The 14,225-nt window shown below is 40.7% G+C and overlaps 1 protein-coding gene across 2 annotated transcripts in view; it reads right to left on the bottom strand.

Moving 5' to 3' along the window:
* BLTP1 (bridge-like lipid transfer protein family member 1) overlaps nucleotides 1–14,225 on the bottom strand; it is a 216,383-nt gene that overhangs the window by 124,361 nt on the left and 77,797 nt on the right. For both annotated transcript variants that reach the window (XM_082606819.1, XM_082606818.1), the window contains exons 21-22: nucleotides 6,918–7,145; nucleotides 5,989–6,126 (exon numbers count right to left, since the gene is read on the bottom strand). In XM_082606819.1, coding sequence (XP_082462945.1) covers nucleotides 5,989–6,126; nucleotides 6,918–7,145 — 366 coding nt within the window. The remainder of the gene's footprint in view (nucleotides 1–5,988; nucleotides 6,127–6,917; nucleotides 7,146–14,225) is intronic.

Here is a 14,225-nt window from a genome sequence, read left to right on the forward strand (position 1 = left end):
TTTCAAAGAGAAAATTTCTAAGACTTACTCAGAAAGCTAAAGCATATGTCCTAAAATAGGGTATTCCGTGCAACACTGGTTTCACAGATGGTTATTAGAAAGACAGAATAAAGTAAGTTTGGTAATGCCCTACCCATCAGTCACCAATTTCTATAGAATCTACCTCCCAATCTCTCACAAATGCACTAAGTTTCTTCCAGCTTCACTGCTATCATCCTGGTCCAAATAATACAACCTCTTGCCAGGATCTCCCAAGCCTTAACTTTTACATATCTCTGGTCCACACTCTACAAAACCACCACAGAGATCTTTTAAAATCAAGTTTTATCATGTTCTTATCTTAAGACTATTACATGCTACCAAAGTACCACATTCCTCTCCTTGCAGCACTTTTTACGCTTGAAATTATTTATCTTAATTTTACCATGACAGTCTTTTTAGTGTGTGTGTGTGCAGGCCATCTTACAGGGTTAATGTTCCTTATTTCAACACAAATCTTGGGAACTGCGTTCATAAAAAAGTGTTTTTAAGAATAGAGCTAAATCGAATTCATAAAGAATTCTTAAAAGGTCATTTCAAATTGTGACTATAACAATAGCTCTAGAAACTCTTCTGACACAGTTTTAATTTTATTTTTGTCTAAGCTGTGTGACAGTATATAAAATCACTTAACTTCTCCAGGCCTCAGTTCCCTTCTGAGAATTTTATCTGAGGCAGCTGGAGAAGATGGTCAATAAGGATCACTTCTGGCACTGAGATTCAGTAATTCTCAGTATAAAGTTTTTGAGAGCTTTTTCTAAGTTCAAAAATACATGTGGATCTTGACTTTGAAGAATCAATATTGTTAAAAATGTCCACACTACCCAAAGCAATCTACAGACTCAATGCAATCCCTATCAAAATTCCAATGGCATCTTTCAAAGAAATAGAACAAATAATCCTAGAATTCGTATAGAACCACAAAAACCCCCAAATACCCAAAGTAATCTTGAAAAAGACAAAAAAAGCTGGAGGTATCATGCTCCCTTATCTCAAACTCTATTACATAGCTGTAATAATCAAAACAGTATGGTATTAGCATAAAAACAGACACATAAGTCAATGGAACAGAATAGAGAGCCCAGAAATAAACACACATATATATGGTCAATTAATTTACAGCAAAGGATCCAAGAATATACAATGAGGAAAGGAGAGTCTCTTCAATAAATAGTGCTGGGAAAACTGGGTACCGCATACTAAAAGAATGAAACCCAATCACTATCTTATACCATATACAAAAATCAACTCAAAATTAATTAGAGACTTGAACGTAAGACCTGAAACCATAAAACTCCTAGAAGAAAATATCGGAAGTAGACTCTCTGACATGGGCTTGGTGATTATTTTTTGAATCTAACACCAAAGGCAAAGCAACAAAAGCAAAAATAAACAAGTGGGACTACATCAAACGAAAAAGCTTCTTTGTAGCAAAGGAAACTATTAACAAAATGAAAAGGCGACCTGCAGAAGAAAAGAAAATATTTGCAAATCATAAATCTGATACAGGTCTAATACCCAAAATATATAAAGAATTCCCACAACTCAAAAGCAAAAAAACAAACAATCCAATTTAAGAAATAGGCAGATGATCTGAATAGCTATTTCTCCAAAGAGGACATGCAGATGGTCAACAGACACATGAGAAGATGCTCAACATCACTAAGCATCAGGGAAATGCAAATCAAAACCATAGTGAGATATCACTTCACACCTGTCAGAATGGCTCTCATTAAAAAGAACACAAATAACAAATGTTGGCAAGGATATGGAGAAAAGGGAACCCTTGTGCACTGTTGGTGGGAATGTAAATTGGTGCATCCACTATGGAGAATAATGGTGGTTTCTCAAAAAATTACAAATAGAACTGCCACATGATTCAGCAATTTCACTTCTGGGTAGTTATCCGAAGGAAATGAAAACACTAATTCAAAGAGATACATGCATCCCCATGTTCACTGCAGTATTATTTACAAAAGCCAAGATATGGAAAAAACCTAAGTGTCTATCAATGGATGAATGGATAAAGAAATTATGGTGAATATATATATATATACATACATATATATGTGTGTATATATACACACACACACACACACACACACACACATATACAGTGGAATATCAGTCATAAAGAAATTATGGTAAATATATATATATACATATATATGTGTGTGTATATATATATATATACACACACACACATACACAAATACAGTGGAATATCAGTCATAAAGAAATTATAGTAAATATATATATATACATATATATGTGTTGTGTGTATATATATATATATATACACATACATACACACATACAGTGGAATATCAGTCATAAAGAAATTATGGTAAATATATATATATATACATATATATGTGTGTGTATATATATATATACACACACACACATACACAAATACAGTGGAATATCAGTCATAAAGAAATTATGGTGACTATATATACACATAAATATATATGTGTATATATATATATACACACACACACATACACACATACAGTGGAATATCAGTCATAAAGAAATGGTGAATATATATATATATATATGTGTGTGTATATACATACACACACATACACATATACAGTGGAATATCAATCATAAAGAAATTATGGTGAATATATATATATATATATACACATATATATGTGTATATATATATACACACACACACACACACACACAGTGGAATATCAGTCATAAAAAAAGAAGGAAATCTTGCCATTTGCAACAACATAAATGGACCTCGAGGGCAATATGCTAAGTGAAATAAGTAAGATAGAGAAAGACAAATACCGTATGATCCCTCTTACATGTGGAATCTAAAAAAAAGCTCATAGAATACAGAAAACAGATTGGTGGTTGCTAGAGGTGAGAGTAGGGGGTGGGGGAAATGGGTGAAAGGGGTCAAAAGGCAAAAGAAAATAAAGTACATTTGGCCTTAAAGTTGGGGGGGAGGGGTTCATGCAGACAAGACAGGGGGTATTGAGGGCACGATGCCTTTATCAGTCACTACCACCAGCTTGTCTATTTTTATTATTTTTAGCCACATAGGTTATCACAGGGACCATCCAAATGTATTTTCCAAGAATGTTCAGGGCCCACATATGCATCTGCTGTTAGTATATTAGAGTACCATCAGAAAGTCAGCTATTTATGACTTTTGAATGCCACTGCACCTACACAGACACTTAGGTGTTTATCTCAGCTATTTCTCAAAGACAATGAAGTCCACTCTTTGGAAAATACTAGAAAATGAAGGTTGATTTCTTGGTACTTCAAACCCAACATGCCCAGAAACGCATCATCTTCCCCTATAAACCAGTTCCTCCTCCTGTATTCTTTATCTCCCACTGGCTCAGTTAATTGCCCAAGGCAAAAACCAGGCATCATCCTGGATTCTATCCTCTCTCTCACCACCCGCTGCCAAAAAAACAAAAACAAACATGTGGATCTTGGCTTGTCCTAAAGGTAAAGCCTACCTGGTACACCAATAAAGATTATACTCCGAATTTTATTACGGCTTGCATCGTTTAGTGGGTTGAATTGTGTCCCCTATGAAGACACGTTCAATTCCTAAGCTCAGGTACCTGTGAATGTGATCTTATTTGGAAATAGGGTCTTGACGAATGTAATATCAAGTTAAAATGTGATTACACTGGATTACAGTGGGCCCTAATCCAAGCAACAGTGTCCTTGTAAGGGGAAAACTTAGACACACAGACTCATGGAGAGAATGCCACGTGAAGACAGAGGCAGAGATTTGAGTGATACAACTACAGAACAAGGAATGCCAAGGATTGTTAGCGACCACCAAAAGCTAGGAAAAGACAAGGAAGGATCCTCTCCGATGGCCTTGAAAGAGAGCATGGCCCTGCCAAACACACCAATTTCAGACTTCTAGGCTCCAAAACTGTGAAAGAATAAGTTTCTGTTGTTCTAAGCCACCCAGTGTGGGGTACTTTGCATTGGCAGCCCTAGAAAACTAATATACTTCAAAAGATGATCAAGTAAAAAGTGTGTGGTTTCATAAGTCAGACACAATAATAGACCCATCACATTAGATCCTTAACCTTGAAGTTCTGCACTAAGACTAATGCTACCAGAAATAAGCAGCTACAGGTGAGTGACCCAGAACTGAGTCTTGAGGGCAGTCACAGTGTGAAGCTTCCCACCATGAAAGAGTATTAGATAGTATAAAGATAAAAGAAGAAAATATTTCTTAGGAATGCTAGCACTACAAAATGTAAGCAAATTAAGTAGATAAGCAAATTCCAAGAGAATATGCATAGACTATGCTTGTCTTCGGGGTGAATTATGAAGTGTTAACCACCCAGGAAACAAAACATCACTAATACTTCTACTACTGCCTTGATACCTCCACTCCCTGAATTCCTTTTCTTATCACCAAATAAATCACACTTTACACTTCAGTCTCTGTACAAGTTTGCCAGTAATTCTATAATTAGGGTTAATATGAACTTTCATAATAAACTCAATAAAATATTTTTATATCTACTAAAGTCTTTTGAGAATGCAGTTATTAAAATAGAAGTTGAAGTATCACCAGGTACTCATAAGCAACCAGAGATACTCACCTAAGATTCTCAGGACTCAGCCTTAAGAAGATATTTCCCTTTTACCTTTATTAATTTCCTCAACAGACTGAAAAAAGGAGATGGGCTTCCCCTCCATACACTTGCCTCCCAAAATAAAAAAACAACCAATTCTAATGACCCACTAATTAGAGAGAGAAGGACAAGAGTTATTTTTAAGGTTTCATGTGACAAGTTAAAAGCGTTAACACAAGTGAGATCTTTGTGATGATAGAATAGTTCTGTATCTTGATTTTGGTGGCAGCTACACAAATCTACACGTGATAAGATGACAGAGAACTATGGACACATATTGTGCCAATGCCAATCTCCTGGTTTTGATACTATTCCATAATTATGTAAAAGATCAACATGGAGGAAACACAGAAACCCTCTGTACTACCTTTGTAACCTCCTATAAATCTATAATTCTTTTGAAATAAAAGTTTTAAAAAAAGAAACACATTCTGTGGCAAAAACTATCATACATTAAGTGTTAAGTTTTAGCTACTACAATAGAAAAATATAGTCAGTTATGGCAAAACAGTGAAAAGGGGTAAGCTCTTTTAAATAAGATGATCAGTTACTACATAGACTCCATAGTGAGTTATCATTCATTGATGATTCACTGTCAGATTCTTCCTCCTGTTTATAATTTTACTTTGCTTTGTACTAAAAAAACATAGTTCTAAAGCACACAACTTGACTAAAAGTAGAAAAGAGCCTTAAAGTAGTGGCAGATGCCAAGAGAAGCCATTGGCATTAAAAAAATATAATAATAATAAAGTAATAATCTACCCAGGAATGTAAAATATCCCCATTTGATGAATGTCACCAGTTCACTTCCAAAAGAGCCTCAGGAATATCTTGAAGGAATTAACAAAGTATCTGGTAGGTACATTAGATGAAAAGAATAAACCATTGACGATGTAGGTATGCATGTTTTCAAGATTTATGGTACTGGTTAATATTAATACTTAGGTTGCGATTTTCAACACTATCTACACCAACATTGTATACAATTAGTTCTTCCCTTCCATCAACATACGACAAAGTTAGAAAGTACTTCTTTCCATTTCTAAAAACAATAGATATTAAATATAATTGTTTGGGATCATATAAATAAGGAAATAAGCAGAGAAAAGGAAAGAAAAACTAAGATTCTTGAAACATTTCTCATATATATACACACAATACAAAACGGCTTAGTACAGTTAAATTAGAGGTCCCTAATTTTAAGAGCTATATATTCCATGCTCTGAAGTTAACACATTGTTTTGACCCCAAAAATAGTAATAATAAATCACTAAGTCTCTACCATAACTCAGTTTCACATTACCTGATAGTTATCACTGACAAACACATTCAGGGGTGACAGGACAAGTTGCAGCATGGTCTCCCTAAATCCTTTTTTCATTTCAAAACATAGTCTTTCCAAAAAAGCTGTAGGACACTCAGGGCCATCAGTAGTTCCATGCTAGAGTCAAGCAAAATATCATAATCAAGATACAGATAAAGACCAAGGAAGTACAGAAAAATAAAAATTACATTTATACAATTAAAAGACTGATATTTTACAAGGAGAAACAGTGCTTACTGACAAAAAAAAGTATTCTGTACCCAGAAAAAAGACATTAGGTTCACTAAGCACAAGAGGTGATTCCTTTCCCGTGCAACCCTAGGAACATGACATGGACCCAGTATGCAGCACAATGCTCTAGGGCCACACCCTCCCTATCTGGCCTGGCTCCAATGGCCATGGGTTCTTTGGACAATATAATCTTATTTCAAGTCAGCCCCAAGAGGCCCAAGGGTCATCCTTTAGAGTAAACCAGGATACTGTGCTGAATCCAAACATCTGACACAACTCAAATTCCAGGGTCAAGTCTGAATCTTGATTTTGTAATAGGTCCAACATCCCAGACTGGTCTGGAGTTAGAGATAAAGGCTAAAAAAATGTGAAGTCCTAGGACATCCATCAGGCTAACTATAAACCTAGCAACTCAACAGCATGGCAAAATGTTCTAAACTTATACAGAAGAGCAAAGAAGGAACTAAAGTGAAACAAGAAAAACAGAACGGAAAAGTATCAGTGATCGCGTAATTATACTATGAAAAAAATAATAAACTAGCTTTATAAAGCTAAAAGGATAAATTCGTAAGTGTTTTTGAATATGAATTGTTTATGTAAGTGTGTGCACACACAGTTTCCTACGCTGAGTGGATTTCATAATAAACTCCAGACTATTTAGACACGTAAACACTTACAACAGGAAGACGCCCGTGAACTTTGTGCAAATTAACAAGTACAGTAATATCCCAAGGACGCAAGGTAAGCGGATGAATTGACTTGGCTGAACTTTCATTTTCTTTTTTGTCATTTTCCATCCCAACAGCAGTCCACCCAGAGCTGGATGATGTTGACAGTGACATAACAGGACTTGAAATAACCTCTTCAAAATCCATATACATGTCATCTTCCCCAAAGTAGTTTTCCTACAAATATTAAGAATAAATTGCCATCAAAAGAGATATGTAACAATAACTTTTCATCTTGGAGCCTGAAATTTGTAAACTAAGCAATTCTTAACCCTGTTTTAAAGCATCAGTCTATTTCCTTAAAATGAAAACAAGATACATATATTTAAGGCACCCATTTGATACTTAATTACATATATTTAAGCAGCCACTTACTTGGCTGCTTAGCAAATAAATATTCCGTAGCAAAAAAAAAAAAAAAAAATGAACAAAAAGTTACAGAAGTTTGTAGTAAAGCTTCATGATAACACCACCTCTAATTACCTCTAATTATAGCAAAAACTTGCAATTTAGGTCCTAAAAGAAACCTATGAAAATTTGAAAGGTTCAGTTGTTTTCAATCTGTGCTTCTCAGAGTTCTGAGGTAATAATACCCAGAGGTATCCTTTGAGGGAAGCAGATCAATTCACTAAAAATAAATTTGGATAACGGAGGAAGATGGCGGAAGAGTAAGACGCGGAGATCACCTTCCTCCCCACAGATACATCAGAAATTCATCTACACGTGGAACAACTCCTACAGAACACCTACTGAACGCTGACAAGACCTCAGACCCCCCAAAAGGCAAGAAACTCCCCACATACCTGGGTAGGGCAAAAGAAAAAAGAATAAACAGAGACAAAAAGATAGGGACGGGACCTGCACCAGTAGGAGGGAGCCGTGAAGGAGGAAAGGTTTCCACACACTAGAAGCCCCTTAGCAGGCGGAGACTGCAGGTGGCGGAGGGGGAAAGCTTCGGAGTAGTGGAGGAGAGCACAGCAACAGGGGTGTGGAGGGCAAAGCGGAGAGATTCCCGCACAGAGGATCGGTGCCCTCAGGCACACACCAGCCCGAGAGGCTTGTCTGCTCCGCCTCCGCCACCGGGGCGGGCGGGGCTGGGAGCTGAGGCTCGGGTATCGGTTTCAGTCGGAGAGCAGGGAGAGGACTGGGGCTGGCGGCAGGAAGAGAGCCTGAAGGGGTTAGTGCACCACGGCTAGCCCGGAGGGAGTCTGGGGGAAAAGTCTGGAGCTGCCCGAAAAGGCAAGAGACTTTTTCTTCCCTTTTGTTTCCTGGTGCGCGAGGAGAGGGCATTAAGAGCGCTGCTTAAAGAAGCTCCAGAGACGGGCGCGAGCCGCGGCTAAAGGCGCGGACCCCGGAGCGGGCGTGGGACGCTGGGGCTGCTGCTGCCGCCGCCACAAGGCCTGTGTGCGAGCGCAGGTCACTGTCCACCCCGCCTTCCGGGAAGCCTGTGCAGCCCGCCACTGCCGGGGTCCCGGGACCCAGGGACGGCTTCCCCGGGAAAGCGCACAGAGCGCCTCAGGCTGGTGCAATGTCACGCTGGCATCTGCCGCCGCAGGCCCGCCCCGCACTGCGTGCCCCTCCCTCCCCTCGGCCTGAGTGAGCCAGAGCCCCCGAATCAGCGGCTCCTTTAAACCCGTCCTGTCTGAGCAAAGAATGGACGCCCTCCGGCGACCTACGCGCAGAGGCGGGGCCAGGTCCAAGGCTGAGACCCGGGAGCTGTGAGAGCAGAGGAGACAGGGAAATCTCTCTGTGCAGCCTTGGAGGCAGCGGAATAAAGCTCCACGGTCCGCTTGATGTGTCCTGCGTCTGTGGAGTGCATGAATGGACAGCGAATCATCCCAAATTGAGGAGGTGGACTTTGAGGACAAGATTTAAGATTTTTCCACCTTTTCCTCTTTTTACAACGAATTATCCCAAATTGAGGAGGTGGACTTTGAGAGCAAGATTTCAGACTTTTTCCCCTTTTCTTCTTTTTACAACGAATTATCCCAAATTGAGGAGGTGGACTTAGAGAGCAAGATTTTCTATTTTTTTCCCCCTGTTCTCTTTTTGTGAATGTGTATGTGTATGCTTCTGGGTGAGATTTTCTCTGTATAGCTTTGCTTCCACCATAGGTCCCAGGGTTCTATCCGTCCATTTTTTTTTTTCCCAATAATTACTTTTTTTTATTTTTAATAACGCTACAATATTTTATACTTTATTCTATTTTACTTTATCTTCTTTCTTTTTTTCCTACCTTCCCTTCCTCTCTCCCTCCCTCCGCCCCTTTCTTTTTCTTTCTTTCCTTCCTCCCTCCCTCCTGTCTTTCTTTCTTTCTTTCCTTCCTCCCTCCCTCCCTCCTATCTTTATTTCTTTATTTCTTTCCTTCCTCCCTCCCTCGCTCTCTCCTGTCTTTCTTTCTTTCCTTCCTCCCTCCCCTCTCTCCTGTCTTTCTTTCGTTCTTTCTTTCGTTCTTTCTTTTTTTTCTGTCCTTCCTCCCTCCCTCCCCTTCTTTCTTCCTTTCTCTTTCTTTTTCTTTCCTGCCTCCCTCCCTCCCTCCTTTCTTTCTCTCCGTCCTTCTGCCCTCCCTCCCTCCCTCCTTTATTTCTTTCTTCCTTCCTTCCTGCCTTTCTTTCCTTCTTCCTTTCTTTCTCTCTCTCTTTCTTTCTTTTACTAATTCTTTCTTTCTACTTTTTCTCCCTTTTATTCTGAGCCGGGTAGAAGAAAGGCTCTTCGTGCTGCAGCCAGGAGTCAGAGCTGTGCCTCTGAGGTGGGAGAGCCAACTTCAGGACACGGGTCCACAAGAGACCTCCCAGCTCCACATAATATCAAGTGGCGAAAATCTCCCAGAGATGTCCATCTCAACACCAGCACCCAGCTTCAGTCAACGACCAGCAAGCTATAGTGCTGGTCACCCTATGCCAAACAACTAGCAAGACAGGAACACAACCCCACCCATTAGCAGAGAGGCTGCCTAAAAACATAATAAGGCCACAGGCACCCCAAAACACACCACAAGACGTGGACCTGTCCACCAGAAAGACAAGATCGAGCCTCAACCACCAGAACACAGGCACAAGTCCCCCCCAGCAGGAAGCCTACACAACCCACTGAAACAACCTTAGACACTGGGGACAGACAACAAAAACAATGGGAACTACGAACCTGCAGCCTGCAAAAAGGAGACCCCAAACACAGGAAGATAAGCAAAATGAGAAGACAGAAAAACACACAGCAGGTGAAGGAGCAAGATAAAAACCTACCAGACCTAACAAATGAAGAGGTAATAGGCAGTTTACCTGAAAAAGAATTCAGAATAATGATAGTAAAGATGATCCAAGATTCTATTTCCAAGATCCAAAATCTTGGAAATAGAATACACAAAATGCAAGAAACAGTTAACAAGGACCTACAAGAACTAAAGATGAATCAAGCATTGATTTAAAACACAATAAATGAATGAAAAATACTCTGGATGGGATCAACAGGAGAATAACTGAGGCAGAAGAACGGATAAGTGAGGTGGAAGATAAAATAGTGGAAATAACTGCTGCACAGCAAAGTAAAGAAAAAAGAATGAAAAGAACAGAGGACAGTCTCAGAGACCTCTGGGACAACATTAAACACACCAACATTTGAATTATAGGGGTTCCAGAAGAAGAAGAGAAAAAGAAAGGGACTGAGAAAATATTTGAAGAGATTATAGTTGAAAACTTCCCTAATATAGGAAAGGAAATAGTTAATCAAGTCCAGGAGGCACAGAGAGTCCCATACAGAATAAATCCAAGGAGAAATACGCCAAGACACATATTAATCAAACTGTCAAAAATTAAACACAAAGAAATCATATTAAAAGCAGCAAGGGAAAAACAACAAATAACACACAAGGGAATCCCCATCAGGTTAACAGCTGATCTCTCAGCAGAAACTCTACAAGCCGGAAGGGAGTGGCAGGACATAATTAAAGTGATGAAGGAGAAAAACCTGCAACCAAGATTACTCTACCCAGCAAGGATCTCATTCAGATTTGATGGAGAAATTAAAACCTTTACAGACAAGCAAAAGCTGGGAGAGTTCAGCACCACCAAACCAGCTTTACAACAAATGCTAAAGGAACTTCTCTAGGCAAGAAACACAACAGAAGGAAAATACCTACAATAACGAACCCAAAACAATTAAGGAAATGGGAATAGGAACATACATATCAATAATTACCTTAAATGTAAACGGACTAAATGTTCCCACCAAAAGACACATATTGGCTGAATGGATACAAAAACAAGACCCATATATATGCTGTCTACAAGAGACCCACTTCAGACCTAGAGACACATACAGACTGAAAGTAAGGGGATGGAAAAAGATATTCCATGCAAATGGAAATCAAAAGAAAGCTGGAGTAGCAATTCTTATATCAGACAAAATAGACTTTAAAATAAAGACTATTAGAAGAGACAAAGAAGGACACTACATAATGATAAAGGGATCGATCCAAGAAGAAGATATAACAATTGTAAATATTTATGCACCCAACATAGGAGCACCTCAATACATAAGGCAAATACTAACAGCCATAAAAGGGGAAATCGACAGTAACACACTCATAGTAGGGTACTTTAACACCCCACTTTCACCAATGGACAGATCATCCAAAATGAAAATAAATAAGGAAACACAAGCTTTAAATGATACATTAAACAAGACGGACTTAATTGATATTTATAGGACATTCCATCCAAAAACAACAGAATACACATTTTTCTCAAGTGCTCATGGAACATTCTCCAGGATAGATCATATCTTGGGTCACAAACCAAGCCTTGGTAGATTTAAGAAAATTGAAATTGTATCAAGTATCTTTTCCGACCACAATGCTATGAGACTAGACATCAATTACAGGAAAAGATCTGTAAAAAATACAAACACATGGAGGCTAAACAATACACTACTCAATAACGAAGTGATCACTGAAGAAATCAAAGAGGAAATAAAAAAATACCTAGAAACAAATGACAATGGAGACACGACGACCCAAAACCTATGGGACGCAGCAAAAGCAGTTATAAGGGGGAAGTTTATAGCAATACAATCCCACCTTAAGAAACAGGAAACATCTCGAGTAAACCACCTGACCCTGCACCTAAAGCAATTAGAGAAAAAAGAACAAAAAACCCCCAAAGTTAGCAGAAGGAAAGAAATCATAAAGATCAGATCAGAAATAAATGAAAAAGAAATGAAGGAAACGATAGCAAAGATCAATAAAACTAAAAGCTGGTTCTTTGAGAAGATAAACAAAATTGATAAACCGTTAGCCAGACTCATCAAGAAAAAAAGGGAGAAGACTCAAATCAAGAGAATTAGAGACTTCCGGGTAAGATGGCGGAAGAGTAAGACGCGGAGATCATCTTCCTCCCCACGGATACACCAGAAATACAGCTACACGTGGAACAACTCCTACAGAACACCTACTGAACGCTGGCAGAAGACCCCAGACCTCCCAAAAGGCAAGAAACTCCCCACATACCTGGGTAGGGCAAAGCGGAGAGATCCGCACACAGAGGATCGGTGCCGAGCGGCACTCACCAGCCCGAAAGGCTTGTCTGCTCGCCCGCCGGGGCGTGCAGCGCTGGAAGCTGAGGCTCGGGCTTCGGTCAGAGCGCAGGGAGAGGACTGGGGCTGGCGGCGAGAACTCAGCCTGAAGGGGGCTAATGTGCCACAGCTAGCCGGGAGGGAGTCCGGGAAAACTCTGGAGCTGCCGAAGAGGCAAGAGACTTTTTCTTCCCTCTTGGTTTCCTGGTGCGCGAGGAGAGGGGATTAAGAGCGCTGCTTAAAGGGGCTCTACAGACGGGCGCGAGTCGCGACTGAAAGCGCGGAGCCCAGTGACAGGCGTGGGACGCTGGGCCTGCTGCTGCCGCCGCCAAGAAGCCTGTGTGCGAGCGCAGGTCACTGCCCACACCGCCCTTCCGGGAGCCTGTGCAGCCCGCCACTGCCGGGGTCCCGGGATCCAGGGGGGGCTTCCCTGGGAGAACGCACGGCGCGCCTCGGGCTGGTGCAACGTCACGCCGACCTTTGCCGCTGCAGGCTTGCCCCGCACTCCGCGCCCCTCCCTCCCTCCCGGCCTGAGTGAGCCAGAGTCCCCGAAGAGGCTGCTCCTTTAACCCTGTCCTATCTGAGCGAAGAACAGACGCCCTCCGGCGACCTACACGCAGAGGCGGGGCCAAATCCAAAGCTGAGACCCAGGAGCTGTGAGAACAAAGAAGAGAAAGGGAAACCTCTCCCAGCAGCCTCAGAAGCAGCGGATTAAAGCTCCACAATCAACTTGATGTACCCTGCATCTGCGGAATACATGAATAGACAACACATCATCCCAAATTGAGGAGCCAGGAGTCAGTGCTGTGCCTCTGAGGTGGGAGAGCCAACTTCAGGACACTGGTCCACAAGAGACCTCCCAGCTCCACATAATATCAAACGGCAAAAATCTTCCAGAGATCTCCATCTCAACACCAGCACCCAGCTTCACTCAACGACCAGCAGGCTACAGTGCTGGACACCCTGAGCCAAACAACTAACAAGACAGGAACACAACGCCACCCATTAGCAGAGAGGTGGCCTAAAATCATAAAAAGTCCACAGACACCCCAAAACACACCACCAGACGTGGACCTGCCCACCAGAAAGACAAGATCCAGCCTCATCCACCAGAACACAGGCACTAGTCCCCTCCACCAGGAAGCCTACACAACCCACTAAACCAACCTTAGCCACTGGGGACAGACACCAAAAACAACAGGAACTACGAACCTGCAGCCTGCAAAAAGGAGACCCCAAACACAGTAACATAAGCAAAATGAGAAGACAGAAAAACACACAGCAGGAGAAGGAGCAAGATAAAAACCCATCAGACCTAACAAATGAAGAGGTAATAGGCAGTCTACCTGAAAAAGAATTCAGAATAATGATGGTAAAGATGATCCAAGATTCTATTTCCCAGATCCAAAATCTTGGAAATAGAATAGACAAAATGCAAGAAACAGTTAACAAGGACCTAGAAGAACTAAAGATGAATCAAGCATCGATTAAAAACACAATAAATGAAATAAAAAATACTCTAGATGGGATCAATAGCAGAATAACTGAGGCAGAAGAACGGATAAGTGAGGTGGAAGATAAAATAGTGGAAATAACTGCTGCAGAGCAAAATAAAGAAAAAAGAATGAAAAGAACAGAGGACAGTCTCAGAGACCTCTGGGACAACATTAAACGCACCAACATTCGAAT

The sequence above is a fragment of the Mesoplodon mirus genome (assembly GCF_964341445.2).
Source record: "Mesoplodon mirus genome assembly, chromosome: 2".
Classification (NCBI taxonomy): domain Eukaryota; kingdom Metazoa; phylum Chordata; class Mammalia; order Artiodactyla; family Ziphiidae; genus Mesoplodon; species Mesoplodon mirus.